Source organism: Branchiostoma lanceolatum, chromosome 12 (genome assembly GCF_035083965.1).
Source record: "Branchiostoma lanceolatum isolate klBraLanc5 chromosome 12, klBraLanc5.hap2, whole genome shotgun sequence".
Lineage (NCBI taxonomy): Eukaryota > Metazoa > Chordata > Leptocardii > Amphioxiformes > Branchiostomatidae > Branchiostoma > Branchiostoma lanceolatum.
This window is the reverse complement of record NC_089733.1, coordinates 857,236-882,955: the sequence shown is the minus strand read 5'-3', so window position 1 is coordinate 882,955 and position 25,720 is coordinate 857,236. Positions and strand designations below refer to the sequence as shown.

Genomic DNA, 25,720 nt, shown 5'->3' with positions numbered 1-25,720 from the left:
TGTATTTCTTTTAAGGTACTCTGAAGCCATGGTATAAGTGATATCACAAATTTGTCAATCTCTACACGACACTCAAACTTGAGCAAGTTTCTCTCTCTCTCTCTCTCTCTCTCTCTCTCTCTCTCTCTCTCTCTCTCTCTCTCTCTCTCCCTAACCGTCTCTCCCTTCATTCTCTCTCATACTCTCTCCTCTCAGTCAATATTTCATTGCTTTGATTAAACGCCATAGTGTGTGTTTGCTATGCGAACAATGCGAGCATATCAGGACGCTTGGTTTGTCCAGATATTTGCAGTTGTCATTATTCATTGATCGACCTGACCCGGTGTTCAGTCACTCAGGTTGTTGGTGTGAGCAGTACTTGTTGCCTTTACCTCCCGTCTTTGGCGGCCAGACATTTCAGACATCGCCGCGGATTGTTTTGCACGCGTTGTGTGCGGCGCTACCGGCACGGGCATTCTGCAATATATTGTTTTTAAATCAGGCCGGATAGAAAAACTTCCAAAATGGTAGACTTCGACGAGTCCATGAAACACATAGGTTCGTACGGGAGGTTCCAGCGGATGACATATTTTATGTGTCTGTTGGTCGGCATCACCACTCCATGGCACCAGCTCGGAAGTACCTTTCTAGACGCGGAGACAGACTTCCACTGTGCGGTCCCCGGAGCGGAGGGGGCGGGGCTGCCGCCGAACCACACTGACTGTGTCCTGAACTATTCCTTGCCGATAGAACGGACGTCGTCTGGGACTGGTTGGCGGTACAGCGACTGTACAAGGTATGACAGTCTTATAACAATCTATTGTTGGCTAACGCCTTTCAATGAGTAGAAACCTAACCTTTTCGGCAATAATATGAATAGTGAATGAGCTGTTTTTAAAAACGAATAAATTAAAAATTACACAAATGTAGGTTTTTATGTATGAACCTCTCTAATGCCTTTGTGAAGGTTAGACATCCAGGTAAACAATAAAATAATATATATGAAGACAATTCAAACTCTACAACTGGATAAAGATTCGGAGATCTATTTCCGGACGTTTCAAGTGACATCCACCACAATTCTTCAGCGTCACTAAAGTGAACTAGCAGAACTAACCAGTACTTATATAACGTTACAATAACTGGAAAAAAACGGTTTTTACATGGCAAATCACACAGTCATGCATAAGCGACATTGTAATGTACAATAAGTTAGGCAGGTTCCTCTGGTAAGACAACACATTGTAATGTAAAATGAGTTAGGAAGGTTCCGATCCTATGGTAAGACAACACCATAGGAAAAGTTATTGTCCTTTGGGGGGGGGGGGCGGAGTCCCAGGTACCCGAGAGTTCTATACGCGGAGTCCTCCCTTCCTGTTCAAGGTGGGGTTGTAGATCCTCTCGTAGATGGCGGCCTCCCTGATTCCGCGTTCGTACCATCGTGGTTCACGATCCAGGACGTCCGTTGTCTCCAGGAACCTCTCTAATGGAAAATGTTTCAGATACGTGGTAACGTCCTACGAGCTGGGCAACTTGACGTGCCCGTACCCCGCCCACAATCGGACCACAGACCACAGGCCAACACAGTCGTGCGATAACGGCTACTGGTACGACACCACACAGTACAAGAGCAGTATCTTTACTGAGGTAAGTGACCGTTCCCAGTGTCATGGATGGGGTTTTTTCACGGCGCACATGGAAAACATTGATTCCAAACTAGGTTTAATGCAAGGATGCAATGCTATTTGTTTATCGCATTCTGACCAATGAAATTACTGGACGATGTTTTGACATGTAACGTAAAGTATATCACTCATAGACAAGACGAATATCTGGGCCTTCGTACAACAAGGTATATCTATGGTCGTTGACATGAAAAGGTGAAATCTGTCGCTGTTCATATCAAAGCTGTGCAAAGGTCAGGAGTGTCGAAGTATGCCCCCTGTTTGTTCAGTGGTGAATCTTTTACAGAGTCGGTGTATACATGTTCGGCTTCATATAGACCTGCGTATTGGGAACACTAATTGGTGACATTCAGAAGATGTCGGTCTTTGAAAGGTTGATCAAATATCTAGACAAGCGTCATTGATGTAAGAAATACCGGTGTACATAATGATGTTGGTCTCTTGTCAAAACACCAGTACGAAGAGTTGTAACGTTACGTCTATGAAATTTAGTTGTTGAAGAACTTATGAAATTTTTTTATACTTATGCCGCGGTCGAGAAAGTATTCCTAATAAGGTCACAGCAAGTAGATCTTCTGAATGCATTGATTTTCACCTTATTAGGAGAAAATGAATTTCTTTCTCCGGCGATGGTCAACATGACGAGAAAATACCGAACGAAAAGGGGAAAATGTGTCGTGAGGTAGCCTTGAGTGTAGTTGAAACGTTAAAAGTGACACCAGTGAGGCAGCCATAAGTATTGTTGCAGAAGTGGAGCTTATAGTTTCAGTTGATAGTTCGACAGTCACAGTGTAGAAGGGACACTAGTGTGGTAACCTTGGGTGTAGTTGGTAAACTTCGAATACTAGACAACCACACTAGTGTCACTTTCTGCACTTCGTGAATGCAGGAATACAAGTCTTGTTGCCTGGCTGTCATGCCATATTTTGTCGCATGTCTATTGTCTTGTTACAACGTTTAGGGTATCTATTTTGAAACTTTAGGTATACCGTATTTTACTATTTTAGTAGAGGATGTCATCCATGAAATTTACTTGCTGTGGCCTAATGTCCAAGTAAAACTGTATCAATTGAAGTAACGTTATCCTTTTTCCAAACTAGTTCGGCTTGGTCTGTGACGACTACTGGTTAAACAGCTTGTCCCAGTCTATCTACATGTGCGGCGTTCTCATCGGAGCTATCGGCTTTGGACAACTGGCGGACTTGTATGTGCTTAATATCATTATGCAAACATGGCAAATAACATGGCTAGTCTTGTCCATTAGTCGTAACTACAGTTGCGTGTTATCTTGAAACACTACTTACTGTGTGTTAACCTTTTCTACAGACATACATACGATAAGAACTAGGGACAAGTTTGGTTGGGATTGTGCCACAGTTGAGTACGAATCAAATCGTCCACAGCTATCCAAAGAAATGAAGTATATAACAGTTATATCATTGCTCGGATGACGTAAGAAATCGTAACTTACCGACTAAACAGCATTTTCAAGTTACAAACCTGGACCAAGTGTTCGCTGAATGCAGTGCTTGTATGATAGGACACTTGGTGTTGTGACAGTTGATGCTACGAATAACAAAAGAAAACAAGATTGGCAACGTAAAAAGGTAAAAAGACGTTGCCATGGCGACGGTGGTCTCTGTTAATGTTTTCGTTTTTTAGCCCACATGCAGATAAGGACCTCACTTGCATACATTATATCAGTTGATCACCTTCTCTAACCAAATAACACAAGTTGTCCAGTGTATGAAAATCTTGTCTTCACAAAAAAGAATATTGTACGATGTACCATTTCCTCATAAATTATGTAAATCATCACTTGAGCTATCTACATACCAAAAATCATGACGATCCGCCATACCCTTCTTGAGTTATTCTCTTTCAAAGTTTGAGACAAAATCAACTCCTACAGTTCCAAAAAAGCTGATAGGGGGTCCAAATCGACAGGTGTCCCAGCGATTTCGCACCCCCCTGATTTTGAACCCCCCGGTGCGAAATCACTAGGGATCTCGAACCCCCCGTGCGAAATCGCTATCGATCTTGCACTCCCCAGCTAGGAATCTCGCACCCCCTCCTCGAACCCCCTAGGGATTTTGCAGCAATTATATTTAAAACTGCATTTTAATACAATAAAGCCATAGTTTAACGTGGTAATCGAGAGTATTACAAGTTGCTGTGTCTGACAGAACAAACATCTAAGACTCCGGGAACCCATGCCCTGGACTAATGTTACGCTACTAGTATTTCAGCACAGCGCGATGATGGTGACTCTCTGTGCACGATGATTCGTTGTAATATTCTTCCTTGGTGCCATGAGGAATGTACGATTAGTTCATAGTTTTATTTCAGTGTTCATAATTGTGTTCATGATTTTTTAAAAGTATTTTAGAGACTCGAATAACATTTTATCATACAAAATTATATCACATATTGAATGAATGACGGGTGTTAAATAGGGATAGAAAAAAATTATTGAAACCTGGTCTCGTCGGAAAAATGAAAGCATATGATATTTCTGAGTAAGAATTATTAGTTATTCAATGTTAAAAGCTACGGCATAAAAGAAAAGAATATCGCCACCAGGATGTGAACACACGAACCATGACTCCAGTTCAGTGACCCACTTCGTTACCACTTCAGCCAACAGATCATTATGAATGCCGTAACAGAACACATACTATAGTATGGGGCTAACAAATTGACTGGGGGGGGGGGGGCGAAATCCCTAGCGATTTTGCACCCCTGGGGTGCGAGATCACCAGAGGGGTGCGAAATCGCTAGGGATTTCGCACCGGGGGGTGCAAATTCACTAGTGATTTCGAACCGGGGGGTTCAAATTCACGGGGGTGCGAGATCCCTGTGACACCGGACCTATTTCCCTCCAAAGAGCTATCCATCACTAAAAAATCATGACCATAGCATGTTCAGAACAAGAGATTTCAAACGCGAAAGTTCCCCTGCAGTACCATAAAATTGCTCATAGACCTAACCACCTACCAAATATGAAGACAATCCATCCAAGCATTCTTGAATTATGTTGTTAAATTCCTGTGGACACATTCCTGTAAAATTCCTAGAATTCTTGCAAACTGCACACAATATATATTAGGCTTGCCTCTGAGGCGTCGCCAAAAAATAGGTTCTTCAAACATAGTATGTTTGTACCACCGTTTGCTTGGCACAGTTTAAGAGAATAATGTTGTCGGAGTCAATTTCAGGAACACTGAGCGGCACGTGAAGTGACAAAGGCATGGCCATAATGTTTGGACGTGCGAAAATGTAGCATACTTGTATTAAGCCTTCCTAAAACTAGTAAGAGTTTCAAACCACGAATCGCCATGGATAGTTTGAATAACAAAGAAAGGTTTAGTATCAGCTACTTCTAAAAGATACTAGCTATTTTTGAGTTAGAAAAAAAGAAAAATTAAATGCGCAGTGTCGAATTACATATGGAATACGTCATGCATGACGCTTCCAGGTAACTTGTTGTTATTACTTCAGGAGTTTATTATGTCGTGTCACTGTGTGTGAACCCATGTCATTGCTTTGTATAAAGGAGAGGCATGGCTGAGGATCATGCTTAAGTCAATCTTTATTGCTCATGGGAACCGACTTTTACATAGTAGCATGACCCAAAGTGGACGATTATTGGTAGCGAATGATAGCTGGTGGCGCTATGTTACCTATAATCTACTATGAATAAAAACTAACGGATACATACGAAGTTGGCGTGATAGGACTAAACAAGCACGTTAATGGTAGCATTGTCATATTTCTGCCATATGATTTATAACTTATTGTTTCGTAGTTTTGTACCCGTACATGTGTCATTTCGCTAGCTAGTTTGTTTCAGTAACAGATGTTTTGTTTCATCATATCGTGACGCCCTCTGAGCCCTACATTTCCTGTTGACTTTCGCAGTATCGGGAGGAAGAAGACCATCTTCATCAGCCTCGTCCTGATGATCGTCTTCGGCACGATCGTGACCTTCGCCCCAAACTATACTGTCTTTGTCATCGCTCGACTTCTGGTCGGGACAACGGTGTCGGGAATATTCCTGTCTGCTTTCGTTATTGGTGAGTTAAACTACAAATTACTTTCTCTCTGTTCTTCTTCTCTACAGCGCCTTTTTAGTACAATATGTTCATTATAGTCTTTTCTTTTCATTATTAAATCTAAGATATACTAGTATATATGTCGCCTTTTGGACAGGGACTGAGCTAACAGGCCCGGACATGCGCACATGGACAGCCACTCTACCTCACGTCGCCTTCGCCACGGGTTACATGCTGTACGCCCTGATGGCGTGGGGCATCCGCAGCTGGCGCACCCTGCAGCTCACCATGACCATTCCCACCGTGTGCTTACTCTTCAGCTGGCCGTAGGTGGAACTTTGTTTTATCATCTCTATGAAAAATGGAGATATTGTTTTGAGCGTGTCTGTGTGCGTGTTTGCGTGCGTGTATGCGTGCGTATTTGTGTGTGTGTCCGGGTTCTTGTAGTCAGCATAACTCAAGAACGTCTGGATGGATTGTAAAGATATTTGGTATGTGGGTAGGTGTTGGGAGAACAAAGGTCAAGGTCAATTTTGGTCCCCCTGGTCTGTGACTCTGGAACTATTGGCGTTTTTGTCAAAATCTTCCAAGGAGAATAAACGAACAAAGGAACGATGGATTCCAATCATATTTGATATGCAGGTAGCTTAGACAGAGATGTTTATAATCTAAAGTTGTAATTTTCAACTAAAGTTGTAATTTTCAACAAATCTGGACGATCAGTAAAAAATGTGAAATTTTCCTTTGGCTCAGATACTATTGAAATAACTAATTCTTATTGTTATCTGGGACTATTGTTGTCCTCATCAGGCACTTTTTCCTTAGCAAAAAAACAGTTGTCCTTAAAAGCACGCAAAGCCCTTTTCAGTCTCAAACCGCTCTTTCGCTCACCTCTGTCCCCTAAGGCTCTGTTAAGAATATTTGATGTGTGTGTTAAATCTATTATGTTATATGGCAGTGAAGTTTGGGGCAAGGACCATTTGAATGACAGGTGTCCGATTGAAACTATGCAGAACCGTTTCTGTAAAAATATTCTTGGAGTGCACCGAAATTCCAGTAATATAGCAAGTAAAGCAGAGCTTGGAGTGTTCCCGGTAGATTTAGATGTGTCAATCCGCATAGTTAAGTATTGGTTGCGCCTCAGACAACTCGATCCTTTGACTCATCCTTTACAAGTAGATGCTCTATTGTATCAACAGTCTTCCCAAGTGAATAGCAACAAGAAAAACTGGTTACAACATGTGAAAGATGTACTTGACAATAGCGGATACTCCTTTATCTGGAACGCCAACAATCTCGATCTAGACATACAACATATATGTACATTGTTAAGAAAAAGGCTGACCGACATTTACATTCAAAGTTTTCTTTATAAATTATCTATCGATGACAGTAAGTTAAGATTTTATAGGAATGTTAAAACAGAATACTCAATGGAAAAATATCTTTCCAACAAAGATTTTGAACAACGGTCAGCTGTGTGTAAGATACGAATAAGTGCACATCCACTAGAAATAGAAAAGGGTAGATATAAAAAGCTGCCCGCTCACGAGAGAATGTGTAAGTTTTGTACAATGAACGCAGTGGAAAATGAAATACATTTCCTTTGCCAATGCCCTCTATATGAGGCCGAAAGAAACGATTTATATAAAACAGCTTTCGTTAATTCTCCTAGCTTTCACCATTTGAATAGCTTACAAAAATCCATATCACTACTAAAATCAACAAACCCACTTACGATGAAAAACGTGGGTCTCTTCATTTTCCACTGCCTTCAAAAAAGAAGTCAAACCCAACCATAGTCAACCTTAGTTAACTTAGAACTTTGACAGTAGCCTAGATACCTATTTTTGATTCCCATGTATTCCCATGTACTTGTTTGTCTGCAATTAGCCTTCGGGCATGAACTTGCAATAAAGTTATTATTATAATGAAGTGCAAATTATTGGGACTTAATTTGCATAAGTAATGAGGAACATCTATATTTCCATTGTAGGCATGTTGTGGCAGCTGACACCTGTTAGTTTCGAAACTAGGGCAAGTATTTCCCAAGGACTTGTGGTCAAACCACAAAGGGATATACAACCAAACCTGCAACAAAAAATGCAACATATGTAACTGAGATATAAAGGGAAATTGATAGATAAAAGTTATGCAAATGAAGACCTAATTTGCATACTTAAAATGAGAAAATACTGTCAATCTATATTGGTAGATAACTGGAACTTCAAGATGTAATACAGTATTAACGATTATTAGCTACCTCTGTTGTTAAAGCTTGGGCCTCCTTGACTGGGGTTCCCCTTGTCTTTTGTGTGGAGTCATGAAGGTGACGAGTGGTCAGAGGTCGATCTAGCATCACCTTCATTTCAAAAACCAACTACTTCATGGAGATTTGAGATCTCCGAACACTTGTTGTAAGCTGCTCAGCTGATCTCATCGCAAATAAACCCTGCTCTCCGCCACTACGTCTTACAACACAGATTTCTGATTGAGTCTCCAAGGTGGTTGATCTCCGTGGATCGACATGACGAAGCAGCCGCCATTGTTAGAAGGATGGCCAAGTTCAATGGCGTGACCGTACCAGAAGACGTCTTGAATGACAGGAATGAGAAGAAAAAGGTACCGTGAATGAATGTGCAGGTTCCTTTGACCCCACTCACGACGTCACGTCGTCGAAAGATCAAGTGACAGAAGTGAGTGTCAGCAAACTCGGTCAAGAGAGAGAGAGAGAGAGACAGACAGAGAGAGACAGAGAGAGACAGAGAGAGAGACAGAGAGAGAGACAGAGAGAAACAGAGAGAGACAGAGAGAGACAGAGAGAGAGACAGAGAGACAGAGAGAGACAGAGACAAAGGGAGAGACAGAGAGACAGAGAGACAGAGAAAGAGACAGAGAGAGACAGAGAGAGAGACAGAGAGAGAGAGAGACAGAGAGAGACAGGGAGACAGAGAGAGACAAAGAGAGAGAGAGAGACAAAGAGAGAGGGAGGGAGAGAGAGTGAGAGAGCATCTTTGACTTTGATTGTCAGCCTGAATTAGGACCGAAATTGTTTCTCTAGTTTCAGACTTTGAGTTGACTTGTTTTCCGTTTCTTTCAAAGAACGACCGGAGGTACACTGCCATTGACCTGCTGCGCACGCGCAACTTGTTGCTACGTAACCTCAATCTGTTCTACCAATGGTGAGTATACGTTCATAGATCTCCTGCTGACGAAATGTGTCAAAGATAACAGATGTGAAAATCACACAGAAACGTTTTTAGTTTAGATATGGATTTTAATTCTCCTGTATTATCAAATACATTGGGATTGAAAGTGGCAGACATAAATTAGTGTCCAAATGTGATTGTGCATCAGACATCGATCCCACCTCCCATCGTTCCCTCTAGGTTCGTGACTTCTATGGTGTTTTACGGCCTGTCTCTCAACACGTCATCTCTGCCAGGAATAGACGACTATGTCGCTTTCTTCCTGGGAGGCTTTGTCGAAATTCCAGGACTCTTTAGTTCCTACTACTTACTCGACATCCTCGGCCGGTAAGGCGCTACTAGTACCTCCTTGTCTTCATTGTGAATGTGAGAATGCCATGTATATGTTTTTGGCGACGCCTCAGGGGCGAGCCAAATTTCTACTATATTGTGTGCAGATTGCAAGAATTCTAGGAATTGTACAGGAATGTGAAAGTCCATGGGATGATAACTCAAGAATGCCTGGATGTATTGTCTTCATATTTTGTAGATTGGTAGGTCTGTGGGAGACTTTGTAATGATTGGATTTTGGGCCCCTAGTGACTTTCTATGGTACTGCAGGGGAACTTTCACTATTCAAATCTCGTCTTCTGAACATGCTATAGTCATGATTTTTAAGTGGTGGATAGCTCTTTGTTAGGAAAATATGTCCTATAGATTTGGACCCCCTAGCGGCTTTTTTTGGAACTGCAGGAGCTGATTTTGACTCAAACTTTGAAAGAGAATAACGCAAGAAGGGGATGACTGATCATCATAATTTTTGGTGTGTAGATAGCTTAAATTATGATTTACATAATCATATGCAAATTATGCAAATCAATATCTGATTTGCATAATTAATGAGGACAGTTAATAGATCAGCTGAATTCTATTATAGGACTCTCAAACACATGACATATGTAACTGAGAAAGAGATAAATATCGATAGATATCAATTATGCAAATTGATACTTAATTTGCATAATTAATGACAAAATACTATAAATCCATAGTGGTAAATGATGGGGATTTCATTTTTTACCATTTGGAAGTTAAGCAAATGTGGCCACTATTACACACAAATCTTGCATAGAGGGCCTCATTTACATAATTTATGAGGAAATGGTACGATATCTTTTTTTGTGTAAACAAGATTTTCATACATTTTTTTTGGGACAACTTGTGTTATTTTGGTAGAGAAGGTGATCGGCTGATATGATTTATGCGAGGTCCTTATTTGCATGTGGGCTGAAAACGAAAACGTTAACAGAGACCACCGTCGCCATGGCAACATCTTTTTATGTTGCCAATCTTGTTATTCTTAGGTTTCCACGGAATGTCCCCACACCCTGAATGATATCACAAGTTATTGCCCTTCCTTAGATACCCCTTGTATTTTGGCGTGGGTATTCTGAAAGGAACACAATTTGATGAAAGTTACCTGGCTCGATAAACAACAAGCAAGCAAACAAACAAACAAACAGACGGTCGATTTCCAGTCTGGTTCTAAAAGTAACGTTACCATTAGACATACTCGCAAGTTCATATGTGGAGAAACCACATCTACTTCTTAATAAGAGATACAGATCACCTACCTATAAAGCTACAAACCTACGAAGTCCTAAATTACATTTGACAAGTGATTTCTACCCGTACCCCCATGTGTATTGCAGGCCGAAGTGTCAGTGCCTCTACATGACGGTAGGGGGCATTGCTTGCATCATCAGTCCATTCCTGGCACCACCGTATGTTCCAGAGCGTAAGTGCTGGTTTTCTTTTCGTGTACATGAAAGTAAAACAAACTAAAAGATCAATAACATGCACAAATCTACAACTCTAGAACAATGCTCCTATTAGTTCTACCGAGCTCAAGCATTGCTTTTCTCTGCATCCAGTTAACCTTTTACCATATTGTGACTACGCCATTTTGCTTCTGTAATTACAGAGTGTATGAAGAGAAATGTGATATGATATATTAGGTATCTCGCGTATTTATCAAGAAATTCAACAGTTAAGAGTTGATTTCGTTAAGATTCCAAATATGTCTCCAACAGGGGAAACTGTTGACTATAACAGGGTGGATGTAATACCGAATACTGAATTTTCATTATGATTATCACCCCAGACCTGGCGCCTCTGTCCATCACGTTGGCGATGCTGGGGAAGCTGTCCATCTCCGCCTGCTTCAACATCAGCTACATCATGTCGGCAGAGCTCAATCCCACCATTCTCAGGTGAGAAGGCATCATGATATTTGGTTTTACACAGGTATGCAAGAAAACAGTTATCCTAGCTACTGGATCATTGGAATAGGTCTCAGGTAGCATCCACAACCTTTCGTCAATGAAACGTATGACCGTTTCCAAAATCTATCCAGTAACTGCGTATATTATTACCCAAGCGTCTAACCTTCACCAACACATGCAGCTATGGTTCTTGTTACAACAAACATTAACAATCGGACCCTACTTACACAAAAACAATGGACCCACCCGTGGCTGATGTACAATATAAACGCAGTTTGCCAGCTTCACCAAATGAATACATGTTACGGCCACTCGACTGGTGAGATATTTGAAATGTCCAGTCGATTGTAGTCAATTCAAAGAAAGGGACAATAAAAATAACTCAACGCTCGAAGCAGGTTTTATTTTTAAAAAGTCCATCTTGTTATTCATACAAAACTCATACCCCCAAGGTGCTGAGCATGCCAGGTCCATTTGTAAAACTAGATCCTTACGATAACATATCACCAACCGTGCTGTCTCTCTCCACTGCCATTATGAATACTGCAGTTTGTGGTCTCTCTCCAACGACATTATGGCAAAAATCTTCAACTTTGGCTTCTTCCAGGCTTCTTCTAATTCGTAGTTTCACAGCTCCCAATATGTCGCATTCAGGTCTTCACTATAATTCATATCTTTGATTGGCTCTGATTGGCTCCTATACATGTATATCAGGTGACTATTTCCATCGTTTTGATTGGCTTGTAACTATTATCTACAAAGAGAGCTCTCTATCAAGTCACATTGGGACTACATGGTATTTTTGGTGACTCCTCAGGGTCGGAGCCGTTGGTGTATACATTACGTGTATTTGATTTTCGATTTTTTTTTCATTTTCGATTTTTCGGAAGCGGCGATTCCGATAACCAACAAATCAAATTGGTGTGGCCTAACCGAAAATAGACCTCAAGTGTCATTCCGAACACGTGTCCAAAGTAGTTGGTCTGTATTCAAGAAGAAAGCTGTAGAATGTGTCTGTATCATTTTGTATTTGATATAAATGACATGTGCCTGAGATATTTGTCATTCCAACATTCAAATGTCCCAGGAACGTGGCCGTGGGTGCCGGGTCCATGTGGGCTCGTATCGGCGGCGTGGTGTCTCCGTTTGTCGTGTACTCTAAGCAGTTGTGGCTGCCTCTCCCGTTCGCAATCTTCGGCGGATGTGCCATTCTGGCTGGTGTAGTCGCCATAGTTTTACCCGAGACTATGGGTGCCGACCTACCCGAGACGACGGAGGAAGCTGAGCACTTTGGAATGTAAGTTCGGTTCACTATGCGGAAAAAAAGTCTGCTCACAATTACATGTATACCAATCGGTAACTGTGTAGCACTTTGTAGATTGTTTTTCCAAAGTTGATCCATAATATGATTGTGAAAGAGTGATAACGTCATGCTTCATTCATTTGTTTGACAAGGACAATGTGGAGCGGCGCATTCAATCAGCCCAATGACGCATTTTAACAGCGCCACATAAAATAACACGACTAAATAAAATTGATGTACACAATTATGATAATGATAGACTGATAAAGTTAGATAAGAAAGTAGTTCGCCAACGCCCTGACATCCTAAGCCATGGATTAACTCAAGACTTAAAGGTGCCCTAAGCGATTTCAGGGGGTAAAACTGGAAATATTCTGGATAAAGTAATCTATATGACATTGACATTTACTTCCCCATATGAGCACATTTGCATCATTATTTCATACTTTGGGCGTTTAAAAAGAGCACAGAAACAAGTCTCAAAAGGAGAATCTTATTTATTGGTACCAACCAATAATCAGCCCAGAATCCAGCCGTTATAACCGTTTTCTGTCGACAATTTTCGGAAAGTTCCGGCCGCGCGACGTCACAATGTCCGAGCACATTGAGCCATGACCACGTGATTAATTATCCGGAAGCTTTCGGGACTTATCGGTCAGAATCGCGCTTGTTCGGAATATTTGAAATAATAGCTGGCCTCCAAGTGCTCAGATTTTCAATGAGTTCACGCCACAAAATAACATCGCATCTTTGCTCCATGATGTCGATATGCAATGGGATAGTGTTATCTAAACTTACTATGGATAGAAATCACACAAAAAATAATTTTGAAAATACGACTTTCAAAGCCCTAATATTGCTTAGGATGCCTTTAATGATGAAGAGCGGCATTTGTATCTGCTTAACGCGGAAGCACATTTCAGTCGATCAGAGCTGGAGGCTTAGAGGAGGACGAGCACAAGGTGCAGTTTAACATTGTCAGATAGGGATGGGTACCGTGTACCGGTACCGTACAAAACTGGTATTTTTTGCTGTACCGGTCAAAAAAAATTGGTCCGGAAAAAAATCAGCCATGGTCCTCCGGTATGCAGTGATGCGGAAATCGTCGTCTGAAGCCTTAAGTCACCTGTACGCTGAGGCGGCAGCCTTCAGGCGGGCGCCATCTTCCCCTCAAGCAGAAACCTGTCGTGGGTCGGGTGGGAGGGTCGCTCTAGGCTCCAGACGTGGTCGGAGGACCATGGCAACTGGCAATTAGGGGTATGCTTAGCCTTTTGGGTTGATGACGTCATCCCTGCTGACCAATGGCCGAGCACAATAAACAGTTGAGTGATAAGATAACCAAGTAAATCCGCAAGTTTGCCTTTAAACTTCAATCTCTGGTGATCCTTTTCCTATTTCAGTAAGAGAAAGTCGGTTTATCTGTCTGACATCGAGAAGCACGGCGAGGTCTACCGGAACAGAGCCTTCCGAGAGGAGGACAATCCTGGGGACAACATTAAAGATGGGGATTAGTACAGGTCTGTCGGCGGGACTGACAACACGGCACCGTCACAGCATCAGTTGTTCTGTATGGTCGACTAAAAGTCAACTTTCATGGCTTCTTTTTTTTAAAGCTTTAGGATTTTGTAACTTGTGATTGTTGATTTTGAAAACTAGCTTCGAATTAGTATGGAACTCGACTCATAACCAGATTGTACCATTGGAGTTATATGACGCAGGTCCAATAAGTTGTGTGAAAACGCCAAGCACACATTCGGAATATACGTATAGAATGGTTGCTGGTTAGTATACATAACGTTATGTACGTACATATTCATGTGTGTTCGGCGTTTCTATAGTATATAGCTCATATTGCAACAAATAACTGAAACAAATTGCCCTAATTTGTGCCTCTTGTCCGCATTAATGTTCTTTGAGTCCTCAACTATTGAGTTATCAATAATCAAACATTACATTGTACCAGACGCCCGTAAGGCGTTTATTCTTAATTCAAAATCAACCCATTGTATCCTTGTTATATATGATTGTACACATTCTAAGTTGAATTTCATTTTTTCCACGGTGTACTTATTCACTTATATTTGTATTATTATTGTATTGTTACTATTTGTTATCATTTACCATCCTTATTATTATTTTATTACATGTTAGATTTATGTTATTCTTTGTTAACTTAGATGGGGGAAGAACTTTAACAAGCCATCATGTTTGTTTTTTCTTCCCCCAGCACGTGTACTTGTTTGTTCTATTAATGTTCTGAAAATTGATTTTAACATGTGCAAATGAATGAAATAAAATAAATTGAAATGAATAAGAATAGAATAAAATCTAAATTAAATTAAAAAAATCTTAGGATATTTTCACTTTAACATGGTAACGGTCACTGAGACAAAAATGTACTTTGAAATTTAAAGATGCCATGCGATATGTACATTAGCTTGCCAGCCGAGACCTTCAACGGGGAGATCTCAGTTGAGAATCGTGGCCACCAGATCCTATTAAAGCTCAGCGCAGAGGACTCGGATTTAACGAACGAATGTATGAATGGGTGGATTGAAGTATCGGTAAACATTTTTCCACTGTTGACAAGATGATCCTGTCAATAGGCTCAGACTTAACCCTTATCAGACCGTTTAGACCCCAGGCGTATATCAATGTGTGCCATATCAACATTTTTCGTCGGAGAATAAATTCCTTCTCTGACTTTTTGTACATTTCTTACAACTTCTAAGACTTTTTTTTTACCGAGATTTGCCCATTTTTGTAGAAGCTATACTTTAAAGTTTGCGAGTGGTCCGGTAGGATCCAAACGAATTCCAGATGACTTTGCATTGTATATATTTTATTATTTGGAAGAAATTTCTATCCAATAACAAATGTATTATCATTGGTACTATATAAACAAGTTCTTGTTGCGTAGAAAAGTAAGGTACCGACTTTAGATGTAGCATTTTGGTGTAAAATGCATTTTTTACTCAATAAGCATAAATAATGATAATGAGACAAAAGAGTACTATTTTTACACCTAGATATATCAGAATATCCGTAATAAATTAATGCGACAATATATCAACAGAAATCACAAAAATAGCCAACAGAAAAAGATATTTGTGATGAACATTGACCAGGGTATAAGTATGCGTGTGTCCAGGTGGCAGGTTATGATGCATGATTAAATGGTGAATTCTTTATTTTTCACATATATTTTAATATTCCTCATTCAGTAACACGTTTTCTATTAGCATGCTTTTGGAAGCGATAAATGCAAAATGAGGGTTCTCCTCTTCTTCTGCAGAAAATATGATGAGCATCAATTATTGACACCAGAACTTGTCAAATATTATTCATAGATTATTGAAATAGTATACTAATTACAAAAAAGATCCACTAGATATATATTTATGAGCAAAACAAAAGGTGGTCCGTTTGGACCCCATACGGCCTGATTCTTCGCAAAAATGTATCGGTCGGATGAGGGTTAATCAAGTTGTTTGCCCCCAGTGTCCAAAATCACTACATGCTACAATTAGAGTTCCACGACGTCATACCTTCGCCAAATAATTAAAGCTTTATGAGTATTTCTCATTGCTTCTGTAAATAAGATCCTCATTTGCATAGATAATGTCGCTGTCCAAAAAGGCACTGCCACCGGTGTTTCCATCACGAAGTTATCAGCGCCATCGCGACCTCAAAATCCCCACGAACACTATTTTTTCAGCGACCTGTGGAGCCTAGTAGAGGCTACAAACTACCTACGAATGCATCAAAGGGGTCGTGAGTTTAAACGTACGGACATAGCAACCCACAATACTCCTCCTGTAGGTCACTGGCCTCTCCTTCACGGAGAAAAAAGTTGACCACAGATATCATTGACGACGTTGATCCCTACCTGGAGGACATTAGCAAGGAGTTCTACTGAGCGGGATCCATTCACTCCAGAACTGGTTGTAAGGAAGTCACTGTGCTTTTTGTTGCGTCAATGCTTCTCTTCCACGTGTTGTGGACCCAGGGAGATCATACTCGAAGGAAATATTCATTTGTGTGGTATGTTACGTAGCATTTACCTACATAGAAAGTTAACATCCCCTTGGCTGTGTTTCGCAACAGTGAAGTGGTTGTTTGAATGAATGAATCTTGTTGACTGACAAAGTAAACAATGGCACATAATAGTTCAAAGTTTATTGATCACCGCATACATTCTGCGGATGAAAAATAGTATCAACCTAATATATGGTACAGCTTAAAGCGAATACCTCGTAGATAACAGCGTCGGGTCTTCTCTTTATTTGTGATCACAATTTGTGCTTGAACCTGTTAACATGAACAGTCTTGTTAAAATGAATTTCTGTACATAAACAACCTGGAGACATAAACTCACCAGTGCTTCTATGTGGTCAACCACTTTCACTATCACACTGCTCCTGTCTGTTATCATATATTCCAACAGAGCTAGTAATATAGAGAACTAGTAGTCGGCAATGCAAGCCTCAGTTATGTCCGAATATATGTATTGGAGCATTGAAAAATAGGGTCTCAATTTTTCCACAGAATGAGAAAACATCCTTAGTTAAAATTACATTGTGCATACCAACACCGCCGTAAATCTGTCCCTGTTGTTGCCTTTGTGTCTGTTTGTGACAAAATCCACGTACTACATAATCTATTCTATCTCGAATGGTTCAGTACAGTAACAGCTTGTATGGATGCTGACACATCACTATGTAGCCCACGTTATTCCATGTATTTTAGACCATTCCTTTTGATAATAGAGGGGAACCACAGAAAGACTTCTGACATTTCAACAGCTTCTTTCAAGTACCACTCTAACATCACACATTGAAGATTAAATATACCTCATTAACAGGAAAAATATTAATAGAGGGAGCACAACAGGTGAAGCCAGAGTAGGTCTTCAACTCTCAACCCATAGCCTATTCTGAAGAGTTGATTTCATATGCCAGACATTGGTCAACCAGTACATTGACTGCTACTGACTTGCAGTATAGAACTGGGAAGCAAATGACAGGCAAAATGAATGGTTTTAATTGCAGTAGAATTGGGTTTTTAACAGTAGCATTGCTTTATCAAACAAATACTGTTTTATAATACTCTTGGTAGCATGCCTGTAATATTTACATACCTAAGGGTTCCAACTGTCCTAACAATGCAGTAAGAATGTAAGATCACATTTCGTTTTAAGGAATTAAGTGTGTTTGACTAGCTTCAGTTCAGCAGCTACAATGAAGGTGTTTTGCAAGCACACTTTAAATACCAGTACCAATAAATTAAATGTATGGAAGGCATTCTTTCTTTCAACATTTTTCAGCAGAACCCTGGTTGAACAGCTGTGTTAAGCAATTAATCATCCAGGTCTGAAAATTAAAGATTAAATTTTCTGAGGATAAGCAACCCAGTCCAACGTTGTAAAGCCTGTCTTTCGGCTGCTCCTGATATTTACTGACAGGAGAAACAAGAGGGGTTCCTGGGATAGAGTTCCTCATCTACACTGTTGTGTGTGTCTGTGCTGCTTGTATGATCTCACAGAATGGTAACAAAATTTTTACATCAGATAACAAAATAATTGTTTTTCTTCTGAATCAGTTGAAGTAACAATCCTACCCTTGAGTGGTACACTTCCATTTATAATAACAGAGAACGCTCAAGCGTATAAGTTTAATGACTTATGAATGATGACTTCAAATGTACAGTCTGCAACTTATACCCAACAAGGTGGACCAACAAAGAAACCTTATGCAGAAATTCTCATGAAATCCACATTAGTTATATCAAACATAATTGTTACATACATACATGTACCTTCTTCGCAATCTATTATGCAACAACAGAAGCAGAATCAAATCCCTGCACTTCTCAATGTTCTAAATCCTGATGAAAATGTCTCCATTTAGGGTCTATAAATGGAAACGCATGGACACTTTCGCCATGTATCAAGTTGCACATCGTAATGAAGACTAAGAAACAAAGGATGGGGAGATAAAATTTCATTGTCTTTTCTGTCCTCATGACGGGTCACCATTATAATACACAAATGTAATTTTGAGACAAGCATGATGATTTTTGAAATCTCAAGTCTGTACAGGAAATTAAAAATGCCCCTACAAAGGTCTGCTTTGCAAAGCTCTCCTTGGTATTTAATTCTACATCAGGCTGACACAAATGGATGTGGAAGTCTTGCAAAGTGACCTACTGTATTATATTGTACTATATCATATTGTCATCATCATATTGTATGTATCCCTCTTGGTAAAAAAGTCTACAGCCAATATACACAAATCATGAAGTGCTGGCTGTGCATGGTTAATCTGGAATGCACCCGGCTAGTGGGGTGAGACACTGGAATCAGCTAACATGTATGGAGTGCGTTTGTCTGCAGAAAGCTCTTCACAAACATCTGTTTCCTTTCATGGTGTTTCAAGATGATAGTTGTTCAAATCATTCTCTTAAAACTAACAAGTTGTTATCTTGAACACAGGCAGATAGGATTTGAATCATATTGGAAAAAGTAAATACACTGATTTGATATGTGCAGCATAACAACAGAAGCAGAAGCCGAAGGGGGCCCAGCTGAAGATGGGGATTGTACAGTCAGGAAGTCATTATGCCAGGTAGCTGTAGGTGTCCTTCTCTCCGTCTACCCTCTCCAGATATTCCTTCTCTATCAAGATGTCGATGCATTTCTGGAAAGTAGCAACAATACAATCATTATTTTGTTTGTTTGCAGTATAAATAGTTTATTTGCAGTATAAATAGGCAGTGAGTGAGTGAATGATGAATAGGCAAGTCCCCTCTTACGTGTTAAATGAATCACCCCAGTAAGTTTCAGACAAAAAATGTGCTAGAACCTTCCAGTGATTGACTTGTGTCGTTACTAGCCTCCTATCTATCAACTACAAGACAACGGGGGTGCTTTTGTTGTTAACCTACAGATGCACACAAGCTTCTTTAGTCTCACAAGAGGCATCTTACTCTTAGTATAGACTATAAAGCAAACTGTTTCATGATAGGACTCCAGCAGGGGAGCTGGTGACATGACAAACCTACCTTGATGACAGGTACTCTAGGTTTGAATCTGGAGGACAGCTGAGTCAAGACCTCCCCCAGCAGCTGCTGGTGCTTTAACACTTTACGCATCTTCATGATTCGGACAATGGCAGCCTGGTAATAAAGAACAGCTGTCAGTTAAGTGGACCTTCTCTCCATACAGTGGTTACTACATGTACATGTATCTTATTTCAGACCATATGGACAATGAGGTGAACCATCTTTCAGCAATGGTAAAGGCAACCTCAAAACAATAGAGGTGACTTCAACATACTGCAAATACAGAAATGTTTGCGGTAGTTTTATGTTCACCATTTTCGCAGTGAACTCTTCAAAGCGAAATCAAAACCACCACGAAAAGTTTGCCTGTCTAACCCCTTGTTTAAGGACTACGTAGTGGTACTGTACATGGTACAGCATCATGAAGCACCTGTTATGGTGAATACGCACGAATACTAACATTGCACAATTAAACATAGACCAGGACCTGGTCTTCAAACATTGAATATGTATTCATCAAGATTGCACTCAAAGGAGTTTATTTACTGACAGTACTGTAACTTTAAATATGCGACCAAGCGGAGCGATGCGGAAAATGGTAACATTTGCAGACAGTTCCTGCGCTTGCTACAGTTCTAGTATTCTACTTTATTTCTAGTTTCCATGTGCGATGTTAGTCCAGGGCATACATCTATGTGCAGCACTGTAGTAGCCTGATTTATCTTTAAATACTGTACATGATGATAAGTACAGTTGGAAGGGACCGTAACAAATTCATGATCAGGACGTCTATGGCACCCTTGCCGAGTAGGTGTGAGGTCGTGCACTTAGATATCATGGTTTCTCACTTGCTGTTCGTAAAGCCGCCGGTATTTCCATTTTGTGACTGTACGTAGCACTACTATACTATTGTTACAAATGCAAACTCAAAATCGCCGTGAACACTCCATTTTCTCCCTGCCGCGAAATTAAATCCTAGCACACTCAAAATGCATTTACAGTGTTTGGCATTTTAAAAAAGTGGGCTGTTCGAAAAACGATTGAATTACCCCTCAATTTCTCTACGTATATTTGGATTGTCCAACATAGATAGCTGCACATGGTATCCCGTGATAGTTAATAAGGCAAAGGAAATCATTAAAATGCTGATTTAAGAAGGTTAGACATCCAGGTAAACAATATGCATGTATAAAGACAATTTAAACTCTACAACTGGATAAAATTCGGAGATTTACTTCTGGACATTTCAAGTGACATCCATCCCAATTCTTCAGCGTCACTAGAATGAACTGGCTGAACAAATCAATACTAGTACACCTAACTGGCAATAATGGTTGAACAAGTCACTAACTCATAAGGTTTCCTCATACCAAGAGGTTTCCTGTCAGATACACATACTTTGCACACAGAAATGTGTGAGTATTATATTAGGAGAGGCACATAATTAACAGCCCAATGTGCCCTTTTGTTTTGACGCACTAAATCCTTCTGCGATCCATTGTTAACAAGCCAGATCACTACATTCACTGCAGGCTTTTCCATGCAAATGAGACTATGCATGATGTCCTGACCTTCCATATCTAGAACACTTGGCGTGCCATCTACGGCTAGAGGACAAACGGCTGTTATCTAGATGTTTTTGGCTTTGCCTTACGACCAACATCATCGTCATCAGTCAACATGGCTAAGTTCATGGGCTATTTTATGGCCCAATCTCCGTTTTCTTACAAAGTCTTATATTTTTTCAGGTGATTTTTCTACACTTAGCTGATATTTTTTCTAATAGTTGAAGGGGTGCTCATCTAAATGGTGTGTTCTCTACATGTAGTGCTTGTACCTTCTTTTGGTACCTTGCCTGTTTTTTTGAGGATGTACATTGTATCAGTCCTTCAGGAAACAGAGATTGACTTTCTACATTGTTTTGTGTCTATTGGGTATTTGCATACTAGTTTCTTTTGTATTTCTTTGGTCCACTTGCAATCCCTGTCACCAAGTCATAATTTATACCTGTGCTTTATCCAGCATAAAATGCACAAAACAACTTACAATCATTGCAGTTGAAACTTAATAGAAAATAGGCAATCTTGATGTAGAAGAAAACTGACCTGGATGAGAAGTTTGCGGTCCTCCTCAATGTGCTTGTGGGTCGTCTCCTGTTCCTGCTTCTGTTCTGTCTTCATGGGCACATTGATGTTCACACGCAGCTTCTTACTGCAGGGAGAAGGAACTCAGCTTTACACACTAACATTTCACCTTCAAACATTCTCCTTGGTCCAGCTCTACCAGATCTTGTGTGTCAGAAAATTCAGGCAATTATCACATCATCAGACAAGCACATGGCATTCACTTCTTCCAAGTAACCAGAGAAAAACACTAACAACAAATTCATTTGTATCCAAAGTTCCTGTTGGCCAAAATATAACTGATATATTCATGTTAATTTATGTTGAAATTATCCTCAGTACAAAATCACATGTCTGAAAGAACTCTGGGATCCAAAGATGAAAACTTCACACAGATGATGCAAAAGAAATTAAAATCTGCACCAATATGTATGCTTAACGATTTGGCTGTATCAGGATATTATGTGAATGGCTAAACATTAAATTCTCTAGTATGTCATTGATAACATCAGTTTTTCTGTAGAAAAAAACGACCTCTTCCAATATTTTTCACATGGCCCTTGAAAGGTACTTTAGTTAGCCAAACGTCAAGAACTTAAATGTTCATGGTACTTGGACATCACAACAGACACTGGACTTACTTTTTGTAGCCCAGAAAGAGAGACACCACAGACTCTGATTTCAGTTCCTCCTCTTGGTCCTCACTTACTAGCAGTTTTGCTTTCAGCAAAATGGCAAGAACTTGCTGTAAGATATCCTGAAGAAATGGAAAGCAAGATTCAGTTGTCTTGCTTTAATTTTCAAGACAGTTAATAGCACAGGCCATTACATGGTAGTTACAATGTTACACTAAAACCTTGCTACTGTATACATAATCCATGTGCCACATAACAATAATCTAACTTTTGGCAGGCTAACTTATATCACAGATCTTGACAATGGCAGTAGAGACATGTAGCAACAAATATCACTAAAAAAGACAATGTACATAACAACAATGGTCAGAGGAAATAGTGCTTAGTGCTGACCATTTTCAGCTGTGTGTGCTCATGTAGCTGCTGTACAGTGTAGCTGTCTGCCTGGTTAAACTGTAACAATACACTCATCTGGAACGTGGAGGCCTGCGGGAACAAATCAGCTCAAAATAAGTCATGAAACACTGATAATGATCAACAAAAAAAGCACAAAATACATATTAAGAATATGTTAAATTGTACAATGATGAATCAATATCCTATGGTGTATAAAAATTTATATTATCATTCCATCCTCAGATATTGTGATGTCTACAGTCACACATCAAAGCTGTTTGTCCCTCTACATTGTAAGTCCATTTATTTTTGCAGAAACTTGTGTTTAATGTTCTGTTGAAACAATTCTGTAGTACGCTAGTAATAAATGTACATTGAAAACCCATATTTGTGGCGTCATGAATGTGCCGTAGAGAAGTTTCTGCAAAAATAACGCCACTGTGAATATTTCAAGATTTACAGCAGCATGAGACTGAATACAGAGATTGGTTGTTGACTGGAGTGGGAAACATGGCTGAAGACTTGTTCTCACCTGAAGGGTGTACCTGTTCTTGAAACAGTTGGTGACCAGCTCTCCTTTTGACATGTGATACAACCACATGAGCTTCCTACCACTGTGCTGGCTGCTGTAGAATGTGGTAAAGCGCTGGAAACTTCGCTCCAACTGCAACATCAAGACAAGAGAACATTCAAACTAAACCTGCAACCCCAGCAGTGTGCGCTACAAGCAGGAGTCTTGTACAGTAAAAACGGCTTTTCTGCAAAGCCTAGGTTTTCAGCACAATTTTCCAGATTAGGCCACACCATCTTAATTCTATGGATGACATCCGCGCGCGCATTGATTTTCGCCTCTTCTAAAAAATTAAAAAATCACCTCCACCGAGGCTCCATGGAACTCCAGAACTTGCCGTCTAAGATTGCCGCTAAAGACCAAAACTGTGCCGGCTTGTCATTTGACTCGTTATGTACTACAACAAAATATGTCAGCATCAAAGTTCACAAGAACATTACGGGCGTAATTGTGGATTGGTATGTCATCGATGTTGGCGAGGGGAATGTTACATTTGCACAGTTGTACGAGAGACTCGCGGCGGCCAGCGAGTATCGCCCAGACAATTTTGAACACGGCCTATCCAGAGTGGCTCTCACACATTTCTTTTGCAACGATGATAGACATGGGAGAGGAGTTGAGGCATTGGTATAGAGGTCTCACAGAGAGATTTGTAAGTGTGAACCATGGAATGCTTAATATGGAGTTCAATGTCATGTATGTTGAAATTGACCTTATGAGCATTTCCATCACTGTCATATATCATCCAGTCACAGTCAAAGAATGCTGCCAAATTTTTCTAATGAAGATTCAATTGCAAAGTTAAATCTTCATTGAAGAGAATCAATTATAAATGAAATGTGATACTTCCTTTTTTGCTGTTGGTTTCGATGCGTCGATCTTATAATTGCAATTTATATAGATATCATTGATGAACTGAGGCTGAAATAAAACTTGCCTTTCTGAAGCTCGGAAGGTGTTTGCCCAAGCTTCAGCCGATTTCCGTTTGGTGAAAATCATAATCATCATATTTACGTTGAGTAGACAGGTCTGTCAACTTTGTGGCTCCTGTGGTAGCATTTGAGTTGGTCTATCACAAAATTCTTCTTTTTCACTGTGCCCCTCCACTCTTCGTCCGTGTCCAAGAGATAGTACCATCTCATGGTGGATTTTAATAAGAAGTGTTCCACGGACATCGCCCGAGCCCCGTCCAATTTGCGACGTGGCAGATTTTCAGCGAAAAATATGGTCGGCACTCGGGCGATTTTGAAATTTGGCGAGCTTCGGGCGATCTACGAATTCGGCCGACGCTCGCATGAATTGTGACTCCGGCTTAAGGGCCACTACACTGTGATTTGTGGCAGAAAATGTATTTTTCTTTTATTTCCATCTAAATTCTGTTTTTGTGGCAAAGGTAAATTTTTTTGCCACTAGCAGCTGTGATTTTACGTAGACAAAGCGTAAATAGATTGTTCTGTCTAGTCGAGCAGGTTGAGGCAGCCATCTTGTCAGCTCATAAAATAACCAGAAATTCTAAGCTCTGATTGGTTCACCTCCGATAAGTGTGATATGATTGGTCAAATAAAGGAAGTGTGTTCGATGTGGCGCAGATGTTTTCGCTCAGTTCAGAGATAGAGGGCTTAGCTAGTCGAAATAAGTCGCATTTTTTAACAATTTAAAAAGTTTTGTAATGGCTTTCCAAACAACATTGATAGAAAGTGTAGCCAAGCTTTTTCTAATGGTAACATGCAGGTAATTTTTGTGGCCTACCGATCCACAGTAAGTTGTCGGCTCATTCCTATCACTTTTGATTTGTTTGGCATACTTTGGGTTCAATATGAGTTGCAACTTGACAATTTTTTTGCAGATTTTTGCTACAGAGTGTATTGCAATTAACTGGTTTCTACTGTGATTGGAAGCAAAACAATTTCGAACACATTGGTCTAAACAGACAGGGAAGTTGAGGGAACCATATACAACATTTCAACATGACATGATTGTTATCTACAGACAGGAGGTACATAAAGTTCCACATACCTCACTGGGCAGGGTGAAGGATGCTCCCTGCTGAAAAGGCCATGACCCTGAACTCAACACCTGGATACTGAAGTCCACTGTAGAGGCAGAACAGACATCTCAGGTGAAAATGGTGCGTCTTCATCAGCCCTGGGTCTGATTGACACTGAAGACTACATTACTTCTTACCTCAGGGAAATGTTATGTGAATGGTAAACAATGCTTACAAGCTTCAAAACAATGGTTCCATACAGTTTGATTGGCTCCAAGCACTTTCAATGCATAAGCATGGTTCACGTCACCCCCAAGAAAAATATAAACATTTCTATGGGGAAACGCTAGTGAATGGTAAACAATGCTTACAAGCTTCAAAACGATGGGTCCTAGGGCTCTAGCCAGCGCCAGTTTTGCCGTAAATTTACGGCACTTTGCTGCGTGTTACG

The 25,720-nt window shown here is 40.2% G+C and overlaps 2 protein-coding genes across 6 annotated transcripts in view; one reads left to right on the top strand and one right to left on the bottom strand.

Moving 5' to 3' along the window:
* The first annotated feature begins 307 nt into the window (after positions 1–307).
* LOC136446306 (organic cation transporter protein-like) lies at positions 308–15,693 on the top strand. Its single transcript, XM_066444660.1, has 12 exons — positions 308–775; positions 1,482–1,626; positions 2,765–2,868; positions 5,586–5,740; positions 5,877–6,045; positions 8,203–8,341; positions 8,822–8,901; positions 9,109–9,255; positions 10,620–10,705; positions 11,072–11,180; positions 12,280–12,489; positions 13,896–15,693. Exons 1-12 carry the CDS (start codon positions 504–506, stop codon positions 14,005–14,007), a joined length of 1,728 nt encoding a protein of 575 aa, XP_066300757.1. The 5' UTR covers positions 308–503; the 3' UTR covers positions 14,008–15,693.
* Positions 15,694–16,659: 966 nt separating this feature from the next.
* The window catches only part of LOC136446305 (cullin-1), a 36,302-nt gene continuing 27,241 nt past the window's right edge, over positions 16,660–25,720 (bottom strand). For all 5 annotated transcript variants that reach the window (XM_066444654.1, XM_066444657.1, XM_066444655.1 and 2 more), the window contains exons 14-20: positions 25,299–25,375; positions 23,244–23,375; positions 22,709–22,801; positions 22,322–22,437; positions 21,663–21,768; positions 19,558–19,671; positions 16,660–19,193 (exon numbers count right to left, since the gene is read on the bottom strand). In XM_066444654.1, the coding sequence (XP_066300751.1) occupies positions 19,113–19,193; positions 19,558–19,671; positions 21,663–21,768; positions 22,322–22,437; positions 22,709–22,801; positions 23,244–23,375; positions 25,299–25,375 (719 nt within the window). In that variant the 3' untranslated portion in view covers positions 16,660–19,112. The remainder of the gene's footprint in view (positions 19,194–19,557; positions 19,672–21,662; positions 21,769–22,321; positions 22,438–22,708; positions 22,802–23,243; positions 23,376–25,298; positions 25,376–25,720) is intronic.

Coding starts and splice junctions, on each gene's coding strand:
- LOC136446306 (XM_066444660.1), top strand. CDS start 504: ATGGTAGACTTCGACGAGTCCATGAAACACATAGGTTCGTACGGGAGG. Junction 9,256..10,619: donor TTACTCGACATCCTCGGCCG/GTAAGGCGCTAC, acceptor TGTGTATTGCAG/GCCGAAGTGTCAGTGCCTCT. Junction 11,181..12,279: donor CTCAATCCCACCATTCTCAG/GTGAGAAGGCAT, acceptor CAAATGTCCCAG/GAACGTGGCCGTGGGTGCCG.